Consider the following 23,105-nt stretch of genomic DNA (forward strand, 5'->3'; position numbering starts at 1 on the left):
CCGTTTCGACCACCAGAGAGCCGATACGATCATGTGCACTTAGACTTGGTGGGGCCTCTTCCACCCTGCGAAGTTTTCAGATGCCTCCTCACGTGTGTCAACCGGTACTCACGGTGACCTAAGGTGACGCCTCTGCATGAAATCACGGTCGAAATAGTGGCGGAAGCATTTCTTGTTACGTGGTTTTGTCGGCATGGTCATCCTTTTCGTGTGGCTACGGGCAGAGGCCGACAATTCCAAAGCTCGCCGCTATTTTCTGCCCTGGCGAGACTGCTCGGCACGCGCATTCATAAGATCACGGCTCACCACCCGGAAATATTTGAAATCAGCACTCATATCTCTCCGGCATTTCTAAGCCTATTGTTTCTACTGTCAGTATCTACAGCTCGCTCAAAGACTGTTTCGGCCCGCTAGACATGTGTGCATGTCAGTAAAGCGATGACTCAGAGAACCCAGTTTGTACGACTTGTTATTGGCAATAACAATTGGCTGATAATTTATCTATTCAAATTACAACGTATATAGGCTCAACTATAACAATGTAATTAGCAAGCATTGACACTAGTTTCTATCCAAGTCGTCATCGTACGTAAAATAGATGGCATCAGTTTCGAAGTTATTATCAAGGTTTACGTGACAAGGCATGGAGCAAGATTGCTAACGGCTCTTTACAAGAAAGCTCCTTACTTAATCAGCGTTGACGAGGTTGAATGTCAATTACTGAGTGAAACAAGTTAATGTGAGAATATATGAGAAGTTTAATTATTCTGCATGGCACACAGCTTAATAAAATGTGGAGCTAAATAAAAATGGGAGTCATTATTCACTGTTTGAACAACTGCAACGACGTTTTTTCCTTTCCAATAGTCTTGTAATGTAACAGCAGGCAATTAACAGTGACAACAAATTTCTCAGACTTCTCGGTCTAATATGTTTAGCACTCATTCAGCAGCTTTCAGTTGATCTCGTCCCCACCTACGAAAGTAGAGAGATAGCTTTTTTTCATAATTAAGAATGTCTTCTACCGAGAATATAATCAACAGCATATGCAGTGTTACGGTAATTGGTTAGAAAAAGTCCTGGGTAATAGTCTCTTTGGTAAATGCGAAAAGCATGCGGCGTTCAACATTTGTAGACAGTCGGCGTCTGGGGTACAGTCACCTGTTGGATTTATCGTGTTGACAGTATGACCCAATTTATCATTTATAACTTGCGAAAATTGTGAGGGCTTGGAGTAAGATGGCCTTTAAATGTGATTTAGCGCAAGCAGTATGGGTGGCACTCAAATAAGCCGCCCCAGCCCCTTATTATTGATACCATTTATCTGGGCTATATAGCTGCACTGGAAGACTAGGAAGTGAATTCCTATTTATTTTGCAGCTTTTTACGAGCCATGTTTTTTTCATCGGTCTTTTTTTTTCTAACTTCACAACAGAAATGACATATAATCGCTTTGCGGAATCAGCTTGGTGGAATGAAAGCGCACTCTTGTTTTAATTAAGGAGAAAGCGTCAGCGTCAATTCCGCGGCACGTAGGGGCCTTGTGGGGCCGAGAAGCAGTGAGATGGGTTGTGCAATACGGCAGCACACAAATCACTGTCCGGTGCAAGCGTTATCCATTACACTATACGCAGTGGGACGACAAGCGCAATGCCAGGATTGTCTACCTTATTCTGTGAAAATAAATGTAAATTGTTTTACGTGCTTTATGGCGTCATTTAAAAACAATGCCTACATAAGCGAGAACGCTTCCTTTTTCTTATCGGGTATGTTTGCGCCTCTTTCGAGGGGAGACCCGCAGATAGTGCAGTCTAAAGGCATCCCATTAGTACGTGCAGTCGGAATGTGTTGGCCGGCCCAAAAGATAGCGGGCGAAACATTGTAAGCAGTCGCATGCTCCTCGTAATCCCGCCACTCGAGGCGTGACGCGATAGAGCGCCGTGCGCAATTACAACGCCCCACTCCTTACCCCAACTTGTTCAAGGAGACATGTCTTCGATGGATGTGAACGACTAGGGGATGAGTTTACTTTTTTTTTCGGACAACACTTACACCCTTTAAACTTACATAGATATCATCAGCATGCATGAGGTATGGTCATGAAAACAAAAGCCCGCCTCCATTTGACCCTGTACAGCGAAGCTGATGTCTATGTTAGACAGGTACCGTCACCCCACCTGAAGATAAACAACGTTGCGCAAGCTCCACCACCACAGGCGTCGTGCGTCACGTGGGCACGCGCATCGTTCTTCCAGGCCATCCGCCAATCGCAACTGCCTTATTGAACAAAATTTGTGTTTAAAAGCAAATAGCGTCGGAAAATGCGTAAGGTACGATTTATGCACAAGCGGCAGACACGGTAGCTTCGCGTTGTAATATGAATACACGAGGAAACAATGCTGTTACCCGTGCGCTGAAAGACAATGCCCTTTTGGAGCTGCCGTTTGATGTCCATCGTCATTCGTCTTCATTCTTGCAGGCATTGTACTAATTGAATTTCTCGAAGTATAATGTGTCAGAAAACGTGTACGACTTATACACAACCTACAGACATGACAGCATCGAATTGTAATTCGTATATACGAGAAAGTAACATAGTTTTGTTACGTGAAAACACCGACACAAACCCTTTTTGAGTTTGCGGTTTCTTGGGTGAGCATGCCACGAAAAATTTCGAGCGACTGGAGGATAGCAGTTACGCCGCAAAAAGTAGCACAAGGGATGATAGTCATTGCCTGTATCTGCGTGACCTGAGTATTTGTGGTGTTTTGCTCTGGGGCCTCAGGCATGCATTCCCGAAGCGATAGCTTAGCAGACGTTATTTGAACTGGTTGTTTCTGGATAATGCCGCTGCTATGTGGTAAATGCTATGTTACTACCACTACGCTTTGTTGACAATACAGTAACACGTTGGCTTTGTGTCTTCCAGAAGGATTGCCAGAAATAAACATCAGCGCCATCGAGCCGGTGCCAGCAAACTACACACCGGCCGATGACCTTTTGGAAGACATTGAGCCCACGCCCCCATTCCAAAGGGTCATAGCTGGTGGTTCATTCACGGTCGCCAGTAACCTGCTCCAGGCTGATGTTCCTCCTGCCAGAATCTTTAACTTTCAGCTTGACGGTGGGCATGTTCTGAAGGACAGAACTCCTATCATCACTCTTAAATGGACTTGGCCTGGGGCGCACATGACAAATGGAAAAGGTGCGTAATGTCTGTGAACGCGATTCACGAACACACGGACACGTGGCTTCAGAATACTCAGCAGGAAGGTTAGTGCTGGTCACAAAATCAACTCGAGTTTTGGCTTCTTTATTTTCGTTTGGGCGTAACTAGCGTCGAGGACACTGCGGTTGAGACGAGTGTCGCGAATAATGCAAGCCTAGATATTGCCGAATATTTTTAAAGATGTTAATTGCTAGTGAGTGAGGTGACACCTTGCTTTCTTATTTAGTGTTCACAATGGTGCCCTGCCGAAAAAAAAACCCACAAGAAATGCCTATGAACATCGCGCACGTAGTTGACTTTTTTGTATTGTATTGATTTGCATTAGGCTGTAGGTATCAAAAATCTATTTCCTTTGTTTGGAAATCTCGGCTTTTGTTTGTGCTAAGTATACGAGGAGGACACCCTGGCATTGTTTTGATGATTCTGAAGATGTTTTCATAACCAATATTCTGTTCTTCCATACACATATTAACTTTATTGTCAATAATGACAATCGTATGCTGGGTGTTTAAGCCGCAATTTCTCTATGGCACCATCTTCATTAAAACTTCTACTCTATTAATCGCTCGCACGCCAAAACCTTGAATATGCATGCTCGGTGTGGGATTTTGGTCTTTTGTCTCTCATCCAAACTTTGTAATCAGTGCAAAATCTAAGCGCAAGATTCGTACTTCACAACTACTCTTGTCTGTCTAGTGTGTCTGCCATTAAAACTAGTTGGAACTTTTCTCTTCTTCCCTTACGACAGAAAGTGTCTCGGTTAGCTCTCTGTCACGTAAAATTATCAGATTGAAGTCCTTCCATCTGATCCAGAGTACATTTCATCCCGTAAAGATTACCTTCATAAAGTAGGCATCTTGTTTTCTCGGACTAACTCATATTTTTACTCATTAATTCCTAGGACAAGTAACGATTGGAACCGCCTGACCACTTCAAGTGCCGCAATTACCGACACTGGCTTGTTTAAATCGGCTATTGAGGATCTTGTGTATCTTCAGTAATCAGAATTTTGCTGCAGCATAGTTACCTTTTTCTGTTTTTGTTTTCTGTATTGCAGCAATCCTGCGCTATTCTTGTTTCCTGTACTGCCGCATTTCTGTGTTATATACATTCGTTTGTCATGCATTCCACTCCCTTCTGCAACACCCTCGGGGCATGAAGGTGAATAATCGAAGCTGTTTTTTATCTTTGCCGTATTACAAAAGCATCGTCCATGCAAGTGTATTCAAGGCTCACATTGCGCGATACCTCAGCTATATGAATATAGCTTTTTATAGCTAACAATTTATCAAAAATCATCTGTGGCATGTCTTCGGCAAATATCGTCTTTTGCAAATATTGTATCGTCTTTGGCAAATACTGCGATACATTGCCCTGAGTGGCGGACATTATTCATGAGAAATAAAAAAAAACTATATCCTCCTGAGTGCCGGCTATGGGGTATTTCACCAATATATTGGACATCAAATACTCCGTCACTACCCAGGCAGCAGCATGTTTTTAGCCCGTAAAACCGAATTGTCCAATATTTTAGACACCTACTAGCGCCACCTATAAAGTTTTGTTGAAAATGCATTAGTAGTTTGGCCACCAGGGGTGTTTGCAATGGCGGCATTCAACTGCACGGCTTTCTACGGCAACCGCCGAAAAAGTAAGTTCTATTCCTCACACATTATCGCTCGTTCTTTTTCTGTAATGAAATTTCCATTATTGAACAGATTTTGCACTTTTGAAGCCATTTGCAATAATAAGTTTGCCCTTTGCTACTGCATATCCACTACCACAAAAATGACCGGGTAGAGTTCCAGTGTCCAATGTATTGGACATCATGCTGTGCTAAAACACCCGATAATTGTGAAAAACTAAAATTCGCTTTTTGTCTCTGTAACGTAAAAATCAATTTCTGAAAAGCTCACAGAAATCTGTAAACATTAATACACCTCGGAACTCAGGAGGATATTTAAACAGTTGACTAACGTTCGCTAAATTATTCAAACTAGCTACTTAAGGCACATGCTAGAATTTGCGAATTGAAGCTGGCCATTTCGACAGTCATATCCTCTTAGGATCAATTCTGTTAATTAGAGCAGTTTTGAGATGAGAGTTCCGAAAATTTGAAGTGAAAGCAGAATCATAATTAGTTTTATTGTGATGATTAGAAAGATTACGAGATGGCAATATGCAACAATGCACTGATGTTTCAGTAACTTTTCTGTTACATTAAATTAAAAAACTTTTTGTGATAAAGGTAAGTGGAATAACAGTGTATTTCTTACCGCCAGTTTGACTGGACTCATATCTAAGACAGTGCTAGTTTAAAAATTCGTTATAAGCGTATGTGCCTAATGAAATCCCTAGCTTCAATTGTTATATGGCTATACGTGCGTTAACGTTATTAGTCGACTGGTACATTAGTGAAAACGTGTTAATTTGTCTGCAGCACTATCTTCTTCTATGTAAGTAATGCCCTATGCGAGTAATCCAGCTCGATAAGTAGATTTGTGCTACAGGCCACAAGCGATTCTCCAAAAATTATGTTTGCGTCAAGATAAAGCGTCCGCTATCACACGCTATGGTAGCCGAGTGGGGATAGCGTCGCGGTACTTTCTCGGAGTCGCGGCTTCAATCCGGCTAGCACCGGTCACAGAGTGTCCTAAAATCATCCCTAGAGGGATCTAATGAAGTGAACGTGTCGGCTAGTTGATTCAAAGTCTTGATCTAGGGAACAGCGCGAAAGGCGAGGACGCAAAAGATGCACACGAGAGCCGCACGTAGCGCTAACAACTGAATTTACAGAGATGAAGGACGTACATGTAAATACGCTAGTGCGCATCGTCAGTATAATAAAAAAACATAAAAGAATGTGAAGACACGGAATGATCACCTTTACATGCTGCATCGCGCGGTTGGAGAAAGCGGGTCCTCACGACAGGTCACCCGATAAATGGTGCAATTCCTTTGTCAGATAAAAAACAGATGGCGCACTCACACAGTTTTCATTCAACACTTGATTTCTGTGGGCCTCGATGATGTCGCACGTCATTTTGGTTTCTGTTTTTGGCTGAAACGTCACATTTCTTTTATTTAGGGCGGCACCCACACTGCTTACACTGAAATATCTAGACGTAGAGAACTATGGCGCTAGTGTCTACGGGAACTGCAAATTGGGTGTACCAGCCGGCAAGGGAACCATGCTTAGCACATAAATTTGCCTAAGCTAGCTTCAACGTTCTGTCTTTAAACAGTTTTCGTGAGCTTGAAAACTTATAATTTGCAAGAAACCACGGTGTTAAAAATAACTAAAGTGAAATTTAATTAAGTTCTCCGACGGCAGGATTCAAACAGAGGACCTCTAGCAGAGAAGCGAGATATTGAAACCACTACGACAGGCGTACGCATGCTTTGAAAAACCGGCATGAAAGCCCCTAAAGAAATTCTCGCGCGCAATCCACGACGTTGAGAAGCTTGGCACGTTTCAATTTGGCCTACTTGGACTACGGTTGCGCTTTAAAACCACGGCGCTGCAAGTTTGCTTTCCTTTCCTTCCCTCTTCTCCGCCCTTAAACTAGCTCTCTTAACTACTACACGCAGAGGCAAGAAACAGCGCGCGCTTTAGATCCTATAGATGAGATGAATATTTACAATTATTATTAGGGTTATAATTTATTCGAGTGCTGATTGCCGTGTTATAGTTTGTTAACGAAACTACCCCTCAAGTCTAAATATTGTAAGGCAGTTTGTCGTGTGCGTATCATGGCCACGCATGCTTATATCGTCTTTCCGTTTCTCTACCACGGTTGCGCTTTAAAACCACGGCGCTGCAAGTTTGCTTTCCTTTCCTTCCCTCTTCTCCGCCCTTAAACTGGCTCTCTTAACTACTTCACGCAGAGACAAAGAAATAGCGCGCGCATGCGATCGCATAGATGAGATGAATACATATATATAGAAAAGCATCAGTCATAGCTCTCGAAGTATAATATAATATAGAATAGCTCTCGAAGATAGCTATTCCGGCGGCTAGCTTCCCACGCTATGCGTGCCGCCCTCGCACCTGTGAAAGCTTTTCCAAGACGCTAGATCTATACTATTCCTGCGCATTCTTGAGCGATCGGAAAGCGCGTTTTCCACGCCTGGCCGGCGGAGAGGGTAGGCTTCGTTCCGGCCGCGAAGCTCTCCACATCCCCGTAAGGAGCCTGGTGGTGGTCTCGTGCTGACGATGCCCTCTCGGTGAGCGCATATTTCCCCCCTCATCTTTTAAGAGATTCAATACATACAAGCATTTGTCTCGCAAACCAGATTTATTTCAAGGGAATTTTCCACGTCTCAATAATTTCTCTCGTCGTATTCGAGTGCTGATTGCCGTGTTATAGTTTGTTAACGAAGCTTCCCCTCAAGTCTAAATGTTGTAAGGCGGTTTGTCGTGTGCGTATCATGGCCACGCATGCTTATATCGCCTTTCCTTTTCTCTACCACGGTTGCGCTTTAAAACCACGGCGCTGCAAGTTTGCTTTCCTTTCCTTCCCTCTTCTCCGCCCTTAAACTGGCTCTCTTAACTACTACACGCAGAGGCAAGAAACAGCGCGCGCTTTAGATCCTATAGATGAGATGAATATTTACAATTATTATTAGGGTTATAATTATATTCGAGTGCTGATTGCCGTGTTATAGTTTGTTAACGAAACTACCCCTCAAGTCTAAATTGTAAGGCAGTTTGTCGTGTGCGTATCATGGCCACGCATGCTTATATCGCCTTTCCGTTTCTCTACCACGGTTGCGCTTTAAAACCACGGCGCTGCAAGTTTGCTTTCCTTTCCTTCCCTCTTCTCCGCCCTTAAACTAGCTCTCTTAACTACTACACGCAGAGGCAAGAAACAGCGCGCGCTTTAGATCCTATAGATGAGATGAATATTTACAATTATTATTAGGGTTATAATTTATTCGAGTGCTGATTGCCGTGTTATAGTTTGTTAACGAAAAATCGACTGTCGCGGACAACACCAGCCCCTTTCCACATAAGTATGAGGCTCGGAGCAGGAGCTATGGCGCTTGAAAGTAACCGCTGGCTTGACGAACCAACCGACTGAGCTACCTTTCCGGGCAACATTGAAGGATCACGAGTTCAAATCACAAGTTATGTTCCTTTTTTTTCCCCCTTTTTTTTTCTTTCTTTTTAATGTCTTTTCCTTCATTTTATCACTGTACGTAAACCCTCCTAAAAAAAAAATTATATATCCTCAATTATGTGTGGCCACACATGTGGAGGTCATAAATACCAGGTTCTCTAGCCGAGTGCCATCCATGCGGTATAACCGAGCTCAGATTGGCCCACCTTGACTGATCAAATTGGGCACCACTGTAGGTTAAATGAGGCGTACAACTCCTGCGGGACCCGCCGTGGTTGCTCAGTGGTCATGGTGTTAGACTGCTGAGCACGAGGTCGCGGGATCGGACCCCGGCCACGGCAGCCGCATATCGATGGGGGCGAAATGCGAAAACACCCGTGTACTTAGAATTTAGTGCACGTTAAAGAACCCCAGGTGGTCGAAATTGTCGGAGTCCTCCACTAAGGCGTGCATAATCAGAAAGTGGTTTTGTCACGCAAAACCCCATTCTCGAATTTTTAATTGAACTCCTGCGGGGACGGTAGAGTATCCGTCTCCAGTGCAAAAGGACCGTGATTCAAATCCCGGTGCAGCGCAATTCTCCACCGGAAAATACAGAAAAAAAACGTGTGTTGAGAAAATTGCACAAACAGGCCTGGAGTGCGGCCTGATCCCGGTGACCAGAACCGGTAACGCACTCTCTCACCAGAGCAGGATTGGCCACCCTGGTGCAGTACTGGGCCACAACCTCCTATATGAATACAACAATCAAACCCCGGCCCTCAGTCCCCAGCAGCCGCGAAGCAACTGACCACGGCGGCGGTCAGATCTGTGACGCTGCAGAGGGTGCTAAGAATACCTGGCTCCGGACAGGCCGCCATTGGAATCTGAACTTGGCAACGTTTAACGTTAGAACGCTATCTAGCGAGGCGAGTCTAGCAGTGTTGTTGGAGGAATTAGAGGGTAGTAAATGGGATATAATAGGGCTCAGTGAGGTTAGGAGGACAAAAGAAGCATATACAGTGCTAAAAAGCGGGCATGTACTGTGTTACCAGGGCTTAGCAGAGAGACGAGAACTAGGAGTCTGATTCCTGATTAATAAGGAAATAGCTGATAACATACAGGAATTCTATAGCATTAACGAGAGGGTGGCAGGTCTTGTTGTGAAGCTTAATAAGAGGTACAAATTGAAGGTGGTACAAGTCTATGCCCCTACATGCAGTCATGATGACCAGGAAGTCGAAAGCTTTTATGAAGACGTGGAATCGGCGATGGGTAAAGTCAAAACAAAATACACTATACTGATAGGCGACTTCAATGCCAGGGTAGGCAAGAAGCAGGCTGGAGACAAGTCAGTGGGGGAATATGGCATAGGCTCTAGGAATAGCAGAGGAGAATTATTAGTAGAGTTTGCAGAACAGAATAATATGCGGATAATGAACACCTTTTTCCGCAAGCGGGTTAGTCGAAAGTGGACGTGGAGGAGCCCGAATGGTGAGACTAGAAATGAAATCGACTTCATACTCTGCGCGAACCCTGGCATCATACAAGATGTAGACGTGCTCGGCAAGGAACGCTGCAGTGACCATAGAATGGTAAGAACTCGAATTAGCCTAGACTTGAGGAGGGAACGGAAGAAATTGGTACACAAGAAGCCAATCAATGAGTTAGCGGTAAGAGGGAAACTAGAGGAATTCCGGATCAAGCTACAGAACAGGTACTCGGCTTTAACTCAGGAAGAGGACTTTAGTGTTGCAGCAATGAACGACAATCTCATGGGCATCATTAAGGAGTGCGCAATAGAAGTCGGTGGTAACGCCGTTATACAGGAAACCAGTAAGCTATCGCAGGAGACGAAAGATCTGATCAAGAAACGCCAATGTATGAAAGCCTCTAACCCTACAGCTAGAATAGAACTGGCAGAACTTTCTAAGTTAATCAACAAGCGTAAGACAGCGGACATCAGAAACTATAATATGGATAGAATTGAACAGGCTCTCAGGAACGGAGGAAGCCTAAAAACAGTGAAGAAGAAACTAGGAATAGGCAAGAATCAGACGTGTGCGTTAAGAGACAAAGCCGGAAATATCGTTACTAATATGGATGAGATAGTTCAAGTGGCTGAGGAGTTCTATAGAGATTTATACAGTACCAGTCGTACCTACGACGATAGTGGGAGAGAGAATAGCGTAGAGGAATTCGAAATCCCACAGGTAACGCCAGAAGAAGTAAAGAAAGCCTTAGGAGCTATGCAAAGGGGGAAGGCAGCTGGGGAGGATCAGGTAACAGCAGATTTGTTGAAGGATGGTGGTCAGATTGTTCTAGAGAAACTGGCCACCCTGTATACGCAATGCCTCATAACCTCGAGCGTACCGGAATCTTGGAAGAACGCTAACATAATCCTAATCCATAAGAAAGGGGACGCCAAAGACTTGAAAAATTATAGACCGATCAGCTTGCTGTCCGTTGCCTACAAAGTATTTACTAAGGTAATCGCAAATAGAATCAGGAACACCTTAGACTTCTGTCAACCAAAGGACCAGGCAGGATTCCGTAAAGGCTACTCAACAATAGACCATATTCACAGTGTCAATCAAGTGATAGACAAATGTGCAGAATATAACCAACCCTTATATATAGCTTTCATTGATTACGAGAAAGCGTTTGATTCAGTCGAAACCTCAGCAGTCATGGAGGCATTACGGAATCAGGGTGTAGATGAGCCATATGTAAAAATACTGGAAGATATCTATAGCGGCTCCACAGCCACCGTAGTCCTCCACAAAGAAAGTAACAAAATCCCTATAAAGAAAGGCGTCAGACAGGGAGATACGATATCTCCAATGCTATTCACAGCATGTTTACAGGAGGTATTCAGAGGCCTGGAGTGGGAAGAATTGGGGGTAAAAGTTGATGGAGAATACCTTAGCAACTTGCGATTCGCTGATGATATTGCCTTGCTTAGTAACTCAGGAGACCAATTGCAATGCATGCTCACTGACCTGGAGAGGCAAAGCAGAAGGGCGGGTCTGAAAATTAATTTGCAGAAAAGTAAAGTATTGTTTAACAGTCTCGGATGAAAACAGCAGTTTACGATAGGTAGCGAAGCACTGGAAGTGGTAAGGGAATACATCTACTTAGGGCAGGTAGTGACCACGGATCCGGATCATGAGACTGAAATAACCAGAAGAATAAGAATGGGCTGGAATGCGTTTGGCAGGCATTCTCAAATCATGAACAGCAGGTTACCACTATCCCTCAAAAGGAAAGTGTATAACAGCTGTGTGTTACCAGTACTCACATATGGGGCAGAAACCTGGAGGCTTACGAAATGGGTTCTGCTGAAATTGAGGACGACGCAACGAGCTATGGAAAGAAGAATGATGGGTGTAACGTTAAGGGATAAGAAAAGAGCAGATTGGGTGAGGCAACAAACGCGGGTAAACGACACCTTAGTTGAAATCAAGAAAAAGAAATGGGCATGGGCAGGACATGTAATGAGGAGGGAAGATAACCGATGGTCATTAAGGGTTACGGACTGGATTCCAAGGGAAGGGAAGCGTAGCAGGGGGCGGCAGAAAGTTAGGTGGGCGGATGAAATGAAGACGTTTGCAGGGACAACATGGCCACAATTAGTACATGACCGGGGTAGTTGGAGAAGTATGGGAGAGGCCTTTGCCCTGCAGTGGGCGTAACTAGGCTGATGATGATGATGATGATGATGATGATGATGATGATGATGATGATGATGATGATGATGATGATGATGATGATGATGATGAAAAGGTATATTCGCGGCACTCCGTAGTGATTATGTATGCTCAAGAGCTTTATTGCCTTATCCTTTTAGAAAATGTGAAACTGCTTTGGAATTTAGGTCACTTAAAGACACACAAAGGGTAGTAAGCAAAGCGGCAAGAACACCTGAAGCAATGATCAAGAAGATTAGACAAATCCGCGTACTAGCGGCCCTCCCCGTGGTGTCAGAACGATCGCAGTGCCAGCGTTGCATCAATTAATTATTTTAGGAAAACTCGCGTATGCGACTTATCCCCTGTGTCTAGTCGTCAACGAATGATATGCGACAACGCGACCGTGAGCCCTTAAGTAGATTCTGTGCTCAATCTTGGTGTAAGGAGAATCACTGATACATGGCGGCGTGATTAAAGTTGGAGGTGTTCACATTCATGTATAACTTGTGTGCTCTCAGTTACTCGCCGCCGTATCTCGTACGGTTTGCCGCGTCAGAATTAACAGCGCTCGTCATGTCTTTCATCGGCTGACGACTGTACACAAATCGTGTACCGCAAATCACTGAAACATGGTGGTTGCGTTAGGGTAACAGGTGTCCAGATTCATGAGGAACTCATGTGCTTTCAGTTACTCTCTGTAGAACGTTTTGCAGCGCGATAACGTGTGCTGCAGAGGAGCAGCACTCGCACTATCGTGTTTCACGCGCTGACGATTGCTGGCATGTGTATGGGTGCCCCTACCTTTGCCAGATGACGACTATCCTTTTACTCAAAACATAATAAGCACCTGTGCGATAGCAGGCAGCACGGAAAATCTCCGCCGCGCTTGACGGTTTGATGAACATATGTTTTGAGAGAAGGCAATGCTTAAGCTAACAGCCGGGGAAAAGTGCGAGGAAACGCATGCATTGGTGGACGTGGGTACACGCTGCGAAGGCATCAGCGGCATTCCCAAACGATCACTTTCACGAGTTTACGCCACCTGAGGCGTCGGCGGTCTACTGAAGACCACGCTACTGGCACAAAGGGAGGGGGAGAGGGGTAACCCGCGGTTGACGGTCCTGGACTGTACTTTCACTATACGTATATGTTATGTACCCGAGAGCCCCAGACTAAGTCGACTAGGTTACCCAGTGTAGCTTTTTCTAGGGGGTCCCTCCCAAATCTTGGGATTTTGGCTCAGATGGGCACACCTCACTGCATGATAATTTTGTCACTGTCCGAATTTTCTGCAGAACGGATATAGAACAAGCCATCAGAAGCGTAGAGCAGTCTTGGAAACTAGTGGACTTGAAACAGCTCAAGTGGGAAAGAAAAAAAATTAATTTTACTTTATTGTTTGCACCTAATGTACCTTTGCACCTAATGCACCTTTTGCACATATCGCGCCTATTTTACTAGGCTGAGCGTATTTCGAATGTCTTCAGGGCACACAAAAATGTCCTGCTGCTCACCGCCATCACACAAATGCGGTGCCATTAGTTTCGGAGGTTCCTCTAATCCTCTTCATTCTACTGCTTTACTTTTCGTTACCGCACAAGAAGATGACACTAGCTTCCTTACGTTCCACACTTTTGTTTGTAATTTCTTTTCACTAGTACTGTGGTAAGTAGTAAAGACGTAAGAGCAGCTGAAAACACTATCATAAGCTTCATTGTCTATTCTATATATAAAGCATTCCTATGGAGGCGTCAACGTTTTTCGACTGTACCAAAATAAGAATGACGATAAACACCGAACGCAAGCATGACGCAAACTTAATCGAACACACTCAAAGAATCCATTCCTCAAGGCTGGTCAGCGGATTCCCACAGACCTATCCCGGAATAGTGGCATCGCCACAAAACTGGTGGCTGCCACTGTCACCACCTGTTTTACAGCTTTGCCCAAGCTCTGCGCGACACAGGAGGCATGCTCATGTATGCTTGATCGAGCGGCCGTGACGGAAAAAGTACAATGAATACAGAGGAAACAAAAGAGTAATTAGTTTTACATTATCTTATAGATGCTTACAGCAGCAGCACTACCATATGAATCTTCAAAACTAATAGCAGGAACAGAGCATGCTGTAGTGAATATTATTGCAGTGTGAGTACAGTCAAAATGAATTCACCATAAACGCCCTAAGGCGTCTGCGATGTTTAACATGCCATGCTCGCTCACTTTTATCGTGAACTCCTGCTGCAAATCCATCGGCTATAGACAAGGCCAGATTGGAAGCCGAGTTCTAGTTCCGGTTGTCCACGGTGCCTTCTTGCCAAGCAATGTCCAGGTGATGCCAACAGTGAAGGTGGGTGGGACCCAGACCAGCGCATCAAATTGTCTGTAGATGTTGCTGGACAAAGTGCCGACACGTCTGAGGTTCTTATGCTCGGAATCCCATCTGCTTGCACCTCTCATGCAGCCATGCGCTTTTTCAAATGGCCATATGTCTCTGTTTGGTGCCATAGCATTTACTGGCCTTCTCTTTGGCATGACACCTTGGTTGGTGAACAGCTTCTCGAACCTGTTACAGAAGTATGCTTGCCTGGGCCAAGTAGTCACAGGGGACCTGGATCATGAGTATAACACCTAATAAGAATAAATTGGGGTGCCTAGTTGAGTTTCTTGTTATCCTAGAAAACTACACAATCAGTGTATTCTACCGGCACTAAGCTCAAGGGCTGAAACTTGGTGGATAACAAAGAATCTTGAAAACAAACAGGACTGTGCAATGCTTGGTGGATTAGACTATGACAGGTTTAGCATTATGAGACAAGAACTATACAGTACTTATTGGACAGCAAATGAGTGTAGCCAATATACTGGCTGAGAGTAACTGAAGTGGAGCTGGATAGGTCATTTAATGGAAAGAGCAGATAATCGGCATTCTTAATTTAGGAATTTCTGCCAAGGGGAGGGAAACATGGTGAAGGGCAGCAGATGCCATAGTAGCCTGGTACTGTTAAGAATTCTGTAGGCATAGTATGGAGTTGGTTTACAAAAGGCAAGATATCTATAGAGATCAATGTTACCTTGAAAGCTTTTCGTACAAGAGAACCGGGCGCATTGTTCGTACAAAAATTACGAGTTTTGTGGGTATTCAAGGTGAGCGAAATTTAGCACAGCTCTGCTGTTTCTCATTTGTTTGAATGTGTTTCTGACTGTAAAGTACTATGCACCATCAGCTTCCTGCACATCATCCTCTTTCATTATTTCCTGTTTTTTATTCCGACACTTTCTTTGCCGCTTCCCCAGGGCATGCCCTTTGTCGTCGTTTTCGTGCCATATATAGTTGTGACTGCTTGGGTCACTGGGTATGTACACAAATAGACAACCTACTGCTGGTTATTGTATGGCGTAATCGACAACATCGGAACAGGGTATGCGCAACTGAGTATGTGCTCATTCTTTGCTAATCCCCCAGAATGGGTACGCTAGTGAGACACACGGGGTATGAAGCCTTAACTGCATTTTGATATTTATTTATTTATTTGTCTACGCATACACCTATCACTACTGGACCTTCTACCCATGCTCACTCACGTTGCCTAGCTGCAGGCCTGCTCAAGATTACCTGCTGCGTGTTTGAGCACATGCTGGAACTGGGAATCGTGCATCCATTTTCCAGCCCATGATTAAGACCATTGCACATGGTACCCAAGATGACTCCAGGTGACTTGAATGAGACCTACCAATGTTTGATGCTACCGTCCCCGACTGCTAGCTAGTGTCACACGTTGAAGACTTCGCAGCATCACTACACGAAGCTATCTTCTACAAAACCTCTCTTCTCATCCTCTAAACATTTTCCACTTGAAGCATCACACATTACCGTCATCTATGACCCACAGAGTTAACAGCCACAGGCAGTGATGCTGTGCTCATGTGGTTTGCTATAGCTGCAACCTCACCAACTCGGACAAGCTTCGTGGAATTTATATTTCAACACTGTGTTGGATCTGCATTTTTGATCGTGATAACCCTCACAGTGCATTAAAAAGAGGGTGTATGAAGAAGGGCACCTGATCGTATATATTTAACACAATTCCTTGCTTTTTGTTTACGTGAGGATATGCATTTTCTTAACGATAAAAGTTTGTTTGCAGACAGTGCAGACATAAGTTTATTCAGGCTGTTTTTTCCTTGCCATAATTTAATAATTACCGACTTTAGGAGCTGTAGGTTATGTTAACTTCAGACTTTGCTGTTTTTAGTTACATCTAGTAACTTATTGCTTGGTAAATTTTCTAGTCGAGCATCATGTGGTGTAGTGCAAAGCAGCTCACTTGAGAGGCATGACATGCTCCATGCTTAAAAAATGAACTGTTTGAAGAATTCTGGGAGTAATATTAGAACAGGCAACCCTTAGTGAGCACTGCTTTCGTCACAAAATGTCGGAATCACCTAGGCGTATGCTGTCATGCTGCGTTATGTTCAGCTTGTAATGAGTATAAAAGAAACAAAATTGGAGTTGCGGAGTTTAAAGCCCTATGGCTACCGCCTCTTTTTATAACTGTGACATTATAAAATTTTTGAGGACGCAAGCAGGCATGCGTGAATAAGAACCCTGTTAAGGTTTTGCTAGGACCCATGTGGCGTGCATAACCAAGCAGCACACGAGTCGCTCGCGTCTCATCTAGTACTATTATTTTCACTGTAAAGCGACCAATATGAGTAAGTCTGATCAACCTTCATTAATCTGTTAGCAATATTTAACCACTTAAGGTGCGTCTGTATTGAGTGTTTGAAGCACTTCTTGCTATTCAACTCTTGAGGCGTTTACTTTGTTTTTATGTGCTGTAAGATTAGTTAGAGATTCCTAATAAAACTGCTAACGGGAAAGTGTGGGTTGGTATATTGGTCATGCCAATCTAAATCTGTTAAGTCTGACACTGTCAAAGCATTTGGCACTATTAGTGAGCTTCACTTCATTACAGATATGCATTATGATGTATTACCAAGTGAAAGTAAAAATTCCGGCAAGTAGAGAGTTCTAGAGCACCTGGTATTACAGCAAAGCGGGCGGTGCAGTATTCTCAGGGCAACAGGAACATCGAAACTGGAACTTGGGCGCCCTTACGACCCGGCCAGCAACGCAACGCACTGTTTGCTTCACCGCACTACATAACTGTGCTGCGATGAAGGTATTGTGGACGTTTATACACACACGTTACTTCATCCCAACTTTGTACAGAACCTCACGTCCCATTGATAGACCTAAAAGTGCGAAAAACGGGCAGAGATGCACCTGAACATCACAGGGCGCGGCATTAAGCTCCATCTCACTGTGCTTATAGCGCCCTTAGTACCAAAAATCCTAAAAGATCTACTCTGCATTTGGCATATTCTGGCAGACCATGTGATGTCATTAGAGCTCTTTAACGTCCACAGTACTACAGTCTAAGTGTAAAGCCCGCGATGAAGGCAAATCACACGAAGTCACGGACAGCGCACTAACGCTGAACTCTATTGAAAGCGTACGCTGCCTCATTTCAAGGACGCGTCAATAGTTGTGAGCAAACACCACCTTAAGCAATATATCACTTACGTGACTGACTTCGTGGCCAGGAACACGTACGATACCTCCGCCTTCGACGCGCGTCAAGTAAAGGTGCATGTTCGATGTGATGACGCTGCCGAAAAGAGCGGACCGGGCGACGTTGCTGTACAGTGCCGGTTCGCAAACTGTGTCGCCGAGGCGCTACGCCACTCCACTATTTCAGTCGTCAGCCCCACCGAATTCTTCAGAAATACGGGCCTCGCACTACCAGAGCTCACCGACACAAAAAGCCGACATATCGCACCACTAGCGCTCCATGACTTTTCGCCAATAAACACTGAACGCAGCGCAGAGACGTCACACAAGCAGCGGTCAGCATGTGCCAGAGAGCAGGCACGCCAAGGCGTCACTTGGCGCTCGCGTCGCCATTCTCGAAAGTCCCTAAACGATCCTGTCTGTAGGCAACTAGGATCAGGTCACGTGAGGGATTTTTGTACGACATTTAGACGCATGCACGTTCATGGCGTCCATCCGGTGCCCTTGGTGTTCACCGCTCGATATCGCAGTCAAAGCCGCAGCAGGTCCAGCGCCGAGAACGCGACGTCATCACGTGGTCACGTGGGTTCTCATGACTCGAAGGACCGTTCAGCGGCGCCACTTCCTACTCATTGGCAGCGCCGTCACGTGCCCAATGACGCACGCATTAGGCACACATTTAGTCAGCCAGAGCCGTGGAGCCGGCGTGGCGCCGGGGAAGCGTGCTCCGGAGGCACACCACGGAGGCACGGTTTCAATATCCACACCAAGCCGAAAATTTTCAAATTCTCTTTCCGAAGCTATTCCTTTACTTTGTTTACAGGAATCTCCCTGAGAAGTTTGATGTCGATCCGAGTCTTTTAAGGTGTAAGCCTTTAGTGGCTCACGAGTGTGCGGGCGCAGTCCGTGGTCGACGCAGGAAAGCGGTGATCACCGGCGAGGGGATTAAGGAGAGGAGGCTCCACTGGCAACAGAAGCAAGGAGAGGAGGCGCCCCGCCAGCAGCGCTGTACGTGTGGGCGCGTGGGAGAGCGCGGACATGCGCGTGGGGGTGCGCGCAGATCGGCGACAAACCTTGCAGCCATTATGAATGTGATTGCATCGCATGCTCATCCCATCCCATGATGGAAAAATCGCACCCACGCACGCACAAACACGGCGATGTTCTACCGATAAGATGGGCCATAGGCCAAATAAATATGGGGTAGTATTTTCTGTCGCCACAGGGAGAGCTCTAAGAGACTTCTGAAGCCTAAAGTAATAGTGCCCCAATTCAATAGGTTACTTTCAAAACCAGCGCAAAAGTAACGCCTTATCATAGGCGGCGCGCTGGAGGCAAGGTGATGATCTTACACTCGGCTCGTTTGAGAACGCTGTCTTTCTTGCGCGTGTACGCGAAGAAACATGGGATTTCTTTCTTTCGCGGGCCCATTTTAAAGGGGTAAAAGAGCACCGCCAAAGAAAACATGCCACAAATAACGAAAATTCGTGTTCTCGATGTCGACTAAACACGTGTACGCAAATACACAATAGCTTGTTTCAAACTACAGACAATCGGTTTCATCTGCAAAGCAAAGCTTCGCTGTTTTCAAACTAGGTGGGTGACAGCTGACACACACACACTCACACACACACACACACACACACACACACACACACACACACACACACACACACACACACACACACACACACACACACACACACACACACACACACACACACATATATATATATATATATATATATATACCTGATGAAGATCGGTCCACCGATCGAAACTGTCGAAATTAAATACTTGTTCTGTTTACCTTGTAGCACCACTCATGTTCTTTACGTTTGAAAGGTAGCCTGAAGAATCCCTCTTTGCCTACGTTATATACAAATATATATATATATATATATATATATATATATATGGTCTTTCCGTGTCGTAGGCGCACATTGGTTAGAGCTATGAATCGATCTCATGGCATCATGCCTGGCATTTGAACCTTTATCCATGAGGCCTGCGAGCGGATGCGTGTTATCGTCTCTCTGTAAATATCAACGTCTTGCCGAGTGCGAGCTATATGGTCTGTATCTTCAATTGCAGCTACTTCAGTGGAGATCCGAGGCGGCACGGACGAAGGCGGGGTCTTTAACGACTTCGACAGCCAGGAGCTGTTGAAGAGCGTCGTCAAAGGCAACCTCGAACCCCTTCCCGCCGGCTCCAAACACATGGTCACCATCAGCCTGCCGCGTCGCTGGGCTACGGCGCCCCGTGGCAACGATAGCTTCTACCTGACGGCGTACTTGGCTGCACGCGTTCTTAATGCTGAAGGGCTGAAGTCGAAAAGGTCCAACGTCATTCGAGTGAAATTCGAAATCGCAAACTTCACCGCCGAATTAGCCTCTGAAGTAGCTGACGCCCTCACGCCGGCAAAGCCTTCCCCGAAGGCCAGCCCAGCGACAATCACTACAAGACCGGCCAGGACCGAGCCACCTCTCGATCCGGCAACAACCCCCACTGCAGAGGTTCATCATGAAGGCCAGAGATCCGTCTTCGTTTGGATCCTGGTGGTGTCAGCGGCCGCAGTCGTCGTTATGGCAGTCATTATTACGCTGCTGCTGAAGATCAAATCGGACTACAGTGATGAAACTAACACCAACACAAGGCAGAGGACAACATAAACCATGCCAAGTTAGTGCCGCACGGGGCAATTCTGGGCAAAATAAATGATAGGGCAAGCCTGGGCATGTGAGACGTTATCTATGACATTAATAATGCGAAAGCCTTAGATGATTCATAGGTCGAAAAACCCGATGTCCGGCGTTATGGCACCCAACTTCATAGGGAGTCGAACCCAGGACCTTTGGTAATGATTAGGCCGAATCATGCCATCAATTCCTTTATAAGGAAGCGTGAAGCTGAGGCGAAGAAGCATCAGTACGACCTGTGGTGTTAAGGGAAAGCTAATTAAATAGAGGTAATTAAGGCACTCGAGCCTACGTTTGGTGGGAGTCGAACCCACTTGGACATGTGGGCTAACCGGTCAAATCTCCAAATTGGATTGCGATCGACATCGTGAGGATCAAAAGTTCAACCAACTACCTTTGCTGTCAATTAAGGCGAAGTGAATTAAGGCACAGTTGATTAAGGTACTCAAATCCACGACCTCTGGTGAGAGAAAACAATAGGAAGTAACAACGCATTCGAATGAAAATGTCGAGTGATGTAATGAATGTCTCCTTTTGCCTTCATCTTGTTTAGGGTAGGCTAAAATAACTGTCATCTTTTATTTGGCCAGGAGGTGTAGGTTCCTTTTACACCCTCCCGATCAACTTTTTGTTACCTTAGGATTTTGTTGTTCATTTCAGCCTATTTTCTCACACACGGTAATGGCATTTCTATTGTTGCGCTTCTGCAACACATGCGAGAAGCTAACGATTATTTTATTGGACGACACCAAACAGGGGCTATTTATTGCCACTTGTGACGTGACTGTCTATCAAAACAAACGCAGTAGTGCAGCGGTTAGCGCACAGTACTAGCACATACTCTTCTTCCTGAGTAAGTCGCGAGCACCAAAACTTACGTGACAACTTGCATGTGTGATAGCGCATGGCCTGCTTAGTCATTCTGATTACTTCATCGCATAAGGTGAAAGCAGCATTCGAGGTTTTCCATACGAAAATCGCTTGATACAGGTGAAGCACCACGAATTTTGATATTGTTATCCTGTACTAAGCCATGGAAAAAATCGCGTCGTCTATACATGATTCATTTATCGCTTAATCGGGCAGATTTTAGGGAAAATGATACGTTAAAAACTGGTTTCTGACTTGGTGAGTGAGAGGATGCGTACCTTTAGCCTTCTGCCTGTATGAAATTTTCAAATACGCTGGAATTACAAAAACGCATGTCCCCGAATAATTGAAGGCTAAACAGGGAAAGAGAAAAACTAATCGGAGAACCTGTCAATGAAGTCTATTCAGCAAGACCAAAGATGAAGATGCACATTTGTATTAGTCCAGCTAACTTCTACTTGGGAATGCAACGATTGCAATTTGAATTTTTCTTGCCTTTCACTTTCTTTTTTCGATGCACGGTTCATTGTCCCTAACGTCAGCTTTACAGCGAAGCTTCATACAGCTACCTTCCGGCGGTGGTCGATGTCCGTCCGTCTACGCGTCGCGTCGACACGAAAAAATGTTTCGTCTCCTGTTTCTCGCGAATACTCTGCGACTCTCAATCTAACGTGGTTATCTTGGGAGGAAAATCATACTTAAATTGGCTACCAAGACGACTGTATCATTACGCCGGGTTTCATTCACTTGTCGTCTTTAGTTCACAGTGAAGTTGTAAACGTTACAGAATTCCCGTCTGCTGTCAATACTTGGCCGTCTACAGAGGGAGTATGGTTGTAGAAAACGGCTGTAACTCTTGCTTTATTAAAACTATCCTGACGCAAATTATATGAAAATTAGCTGCTAAGTCGACTATAACGTTACGCCGACTTTCATCTACTTTTCATAATTACGTAGTTCACAGTGAAGCTGTAAATACTGTGCGATTCCCGTCTGCCATGCGGCGGTACTTCACTACTTCGTAAAAGAATAAGAATAAATCACTACACAGTCAAAAGATGTATTCGCTCTCTGTGTCCTTCGATATTAATATTAATAAAGAATAATGATAATGCCTATACATACATAGATACGTCGATTGAGGTAAAACACAACGCAGCTTCGCTGCTCTTTCTTCGTCACAGTGGACGGGCTGATGAATTTTGCTATCAATAGTAAACTGTACATCCCGGATGTCGGTAGACATTGACTTGCTTAAAGGCAAAATCATTATCAATTGCGTTGCTGGATAAGTATATCTTTGCACATGCATAAATAGAGAGGGTGCCGCTTGCCATGGACAATACGAACAATCCCGGCGAGCTGTACGAACCGATATATACACTCTCTCCAAGAACAGCGTTCCTTTGTGTGACCTATTAGTGGCTACATATTAAGTAAGCAAAGGACGTCAATAAAGTATACTTTATGCTTTTTACGAGAACCATGCGGTTCCAAAGCTGTACGTAGAACATCAACCCCATTTAGAATGCTTTTGGAAGGGGATTGAAGAATGTGTCGTTGACCTCCATATCGACACTCCGTACTTGCGCACTCTTTTCAAGAAAGGTGGTCACCTCTACAGACTCCGAGATACACAACGAGTCATCCTTCGGTGATAGCACAGTTCTTGAGTACTTTCATATGGTCAGGGTAATCGCCCGTTACGCCAACAATGCCAACCACCGTGGATGCATCGCGGTGCTGGGGAAGATGGAAGCCCATCACAGCAGACGCCGAAGGAACGGCACGGGCACTCGTTGCGTGCGCCGACTTGTACGCCGAGGGCGAATGCCATTGGCTGCATGGGAACATCGTCGACGCAAAGTGCTATTTGCCGCTCCATTTCTGCGCAGTTTTACTCTTGTGGCGACGGCAACACTTCGTCAAAGCGAC

General features: G+C 45.0%; 1 protein-coding gene across 1 annotated transcript in view; it reads left to right on the top strand.

The window, feature by feature from the left end:
• The window catches only part of LOC142558416 (calcium-activated chloride channel regulator 1-like), a 114,999-nt gene extending 94,609 nt beyond the window's left edge, over positions 1-20,390 (top strand). Inside the window, exons 12-13 of the mRNA XM_075670552.1 lie at positions 2,930-3,205; positions 19,696-20,390. Of these exons, the coding sequence (XP_075526667.1) occupies positions 2,930-3,205; positions 19,696-20,273 (854 nt within the window). The 3' untranslated portion in view covers positions 20,274-20,390. The remainder of the gene's footprint in view (positions 1-2,929; positions 3,206-19,695) is intronic.
• The last annotated feature ends 2,715 nt before the right edge of the window (positions 20,391-23,105 follow it).

This window comes from Dermacentor variabilis, chromosome 9 (genome assembly GCF_050947875.1).
Source record: "Dermacentor variabilis isolate Ectoservices chromosome 9, ASM5094787v1, whole genome shotgun sequence".
Taxonomy (NCBI): Eukaryota; Metazoa; Arthropoda; class Arachnida; order Ixodida; family Ixodidae; genus Dermacentor; species Dermacentor variabilis.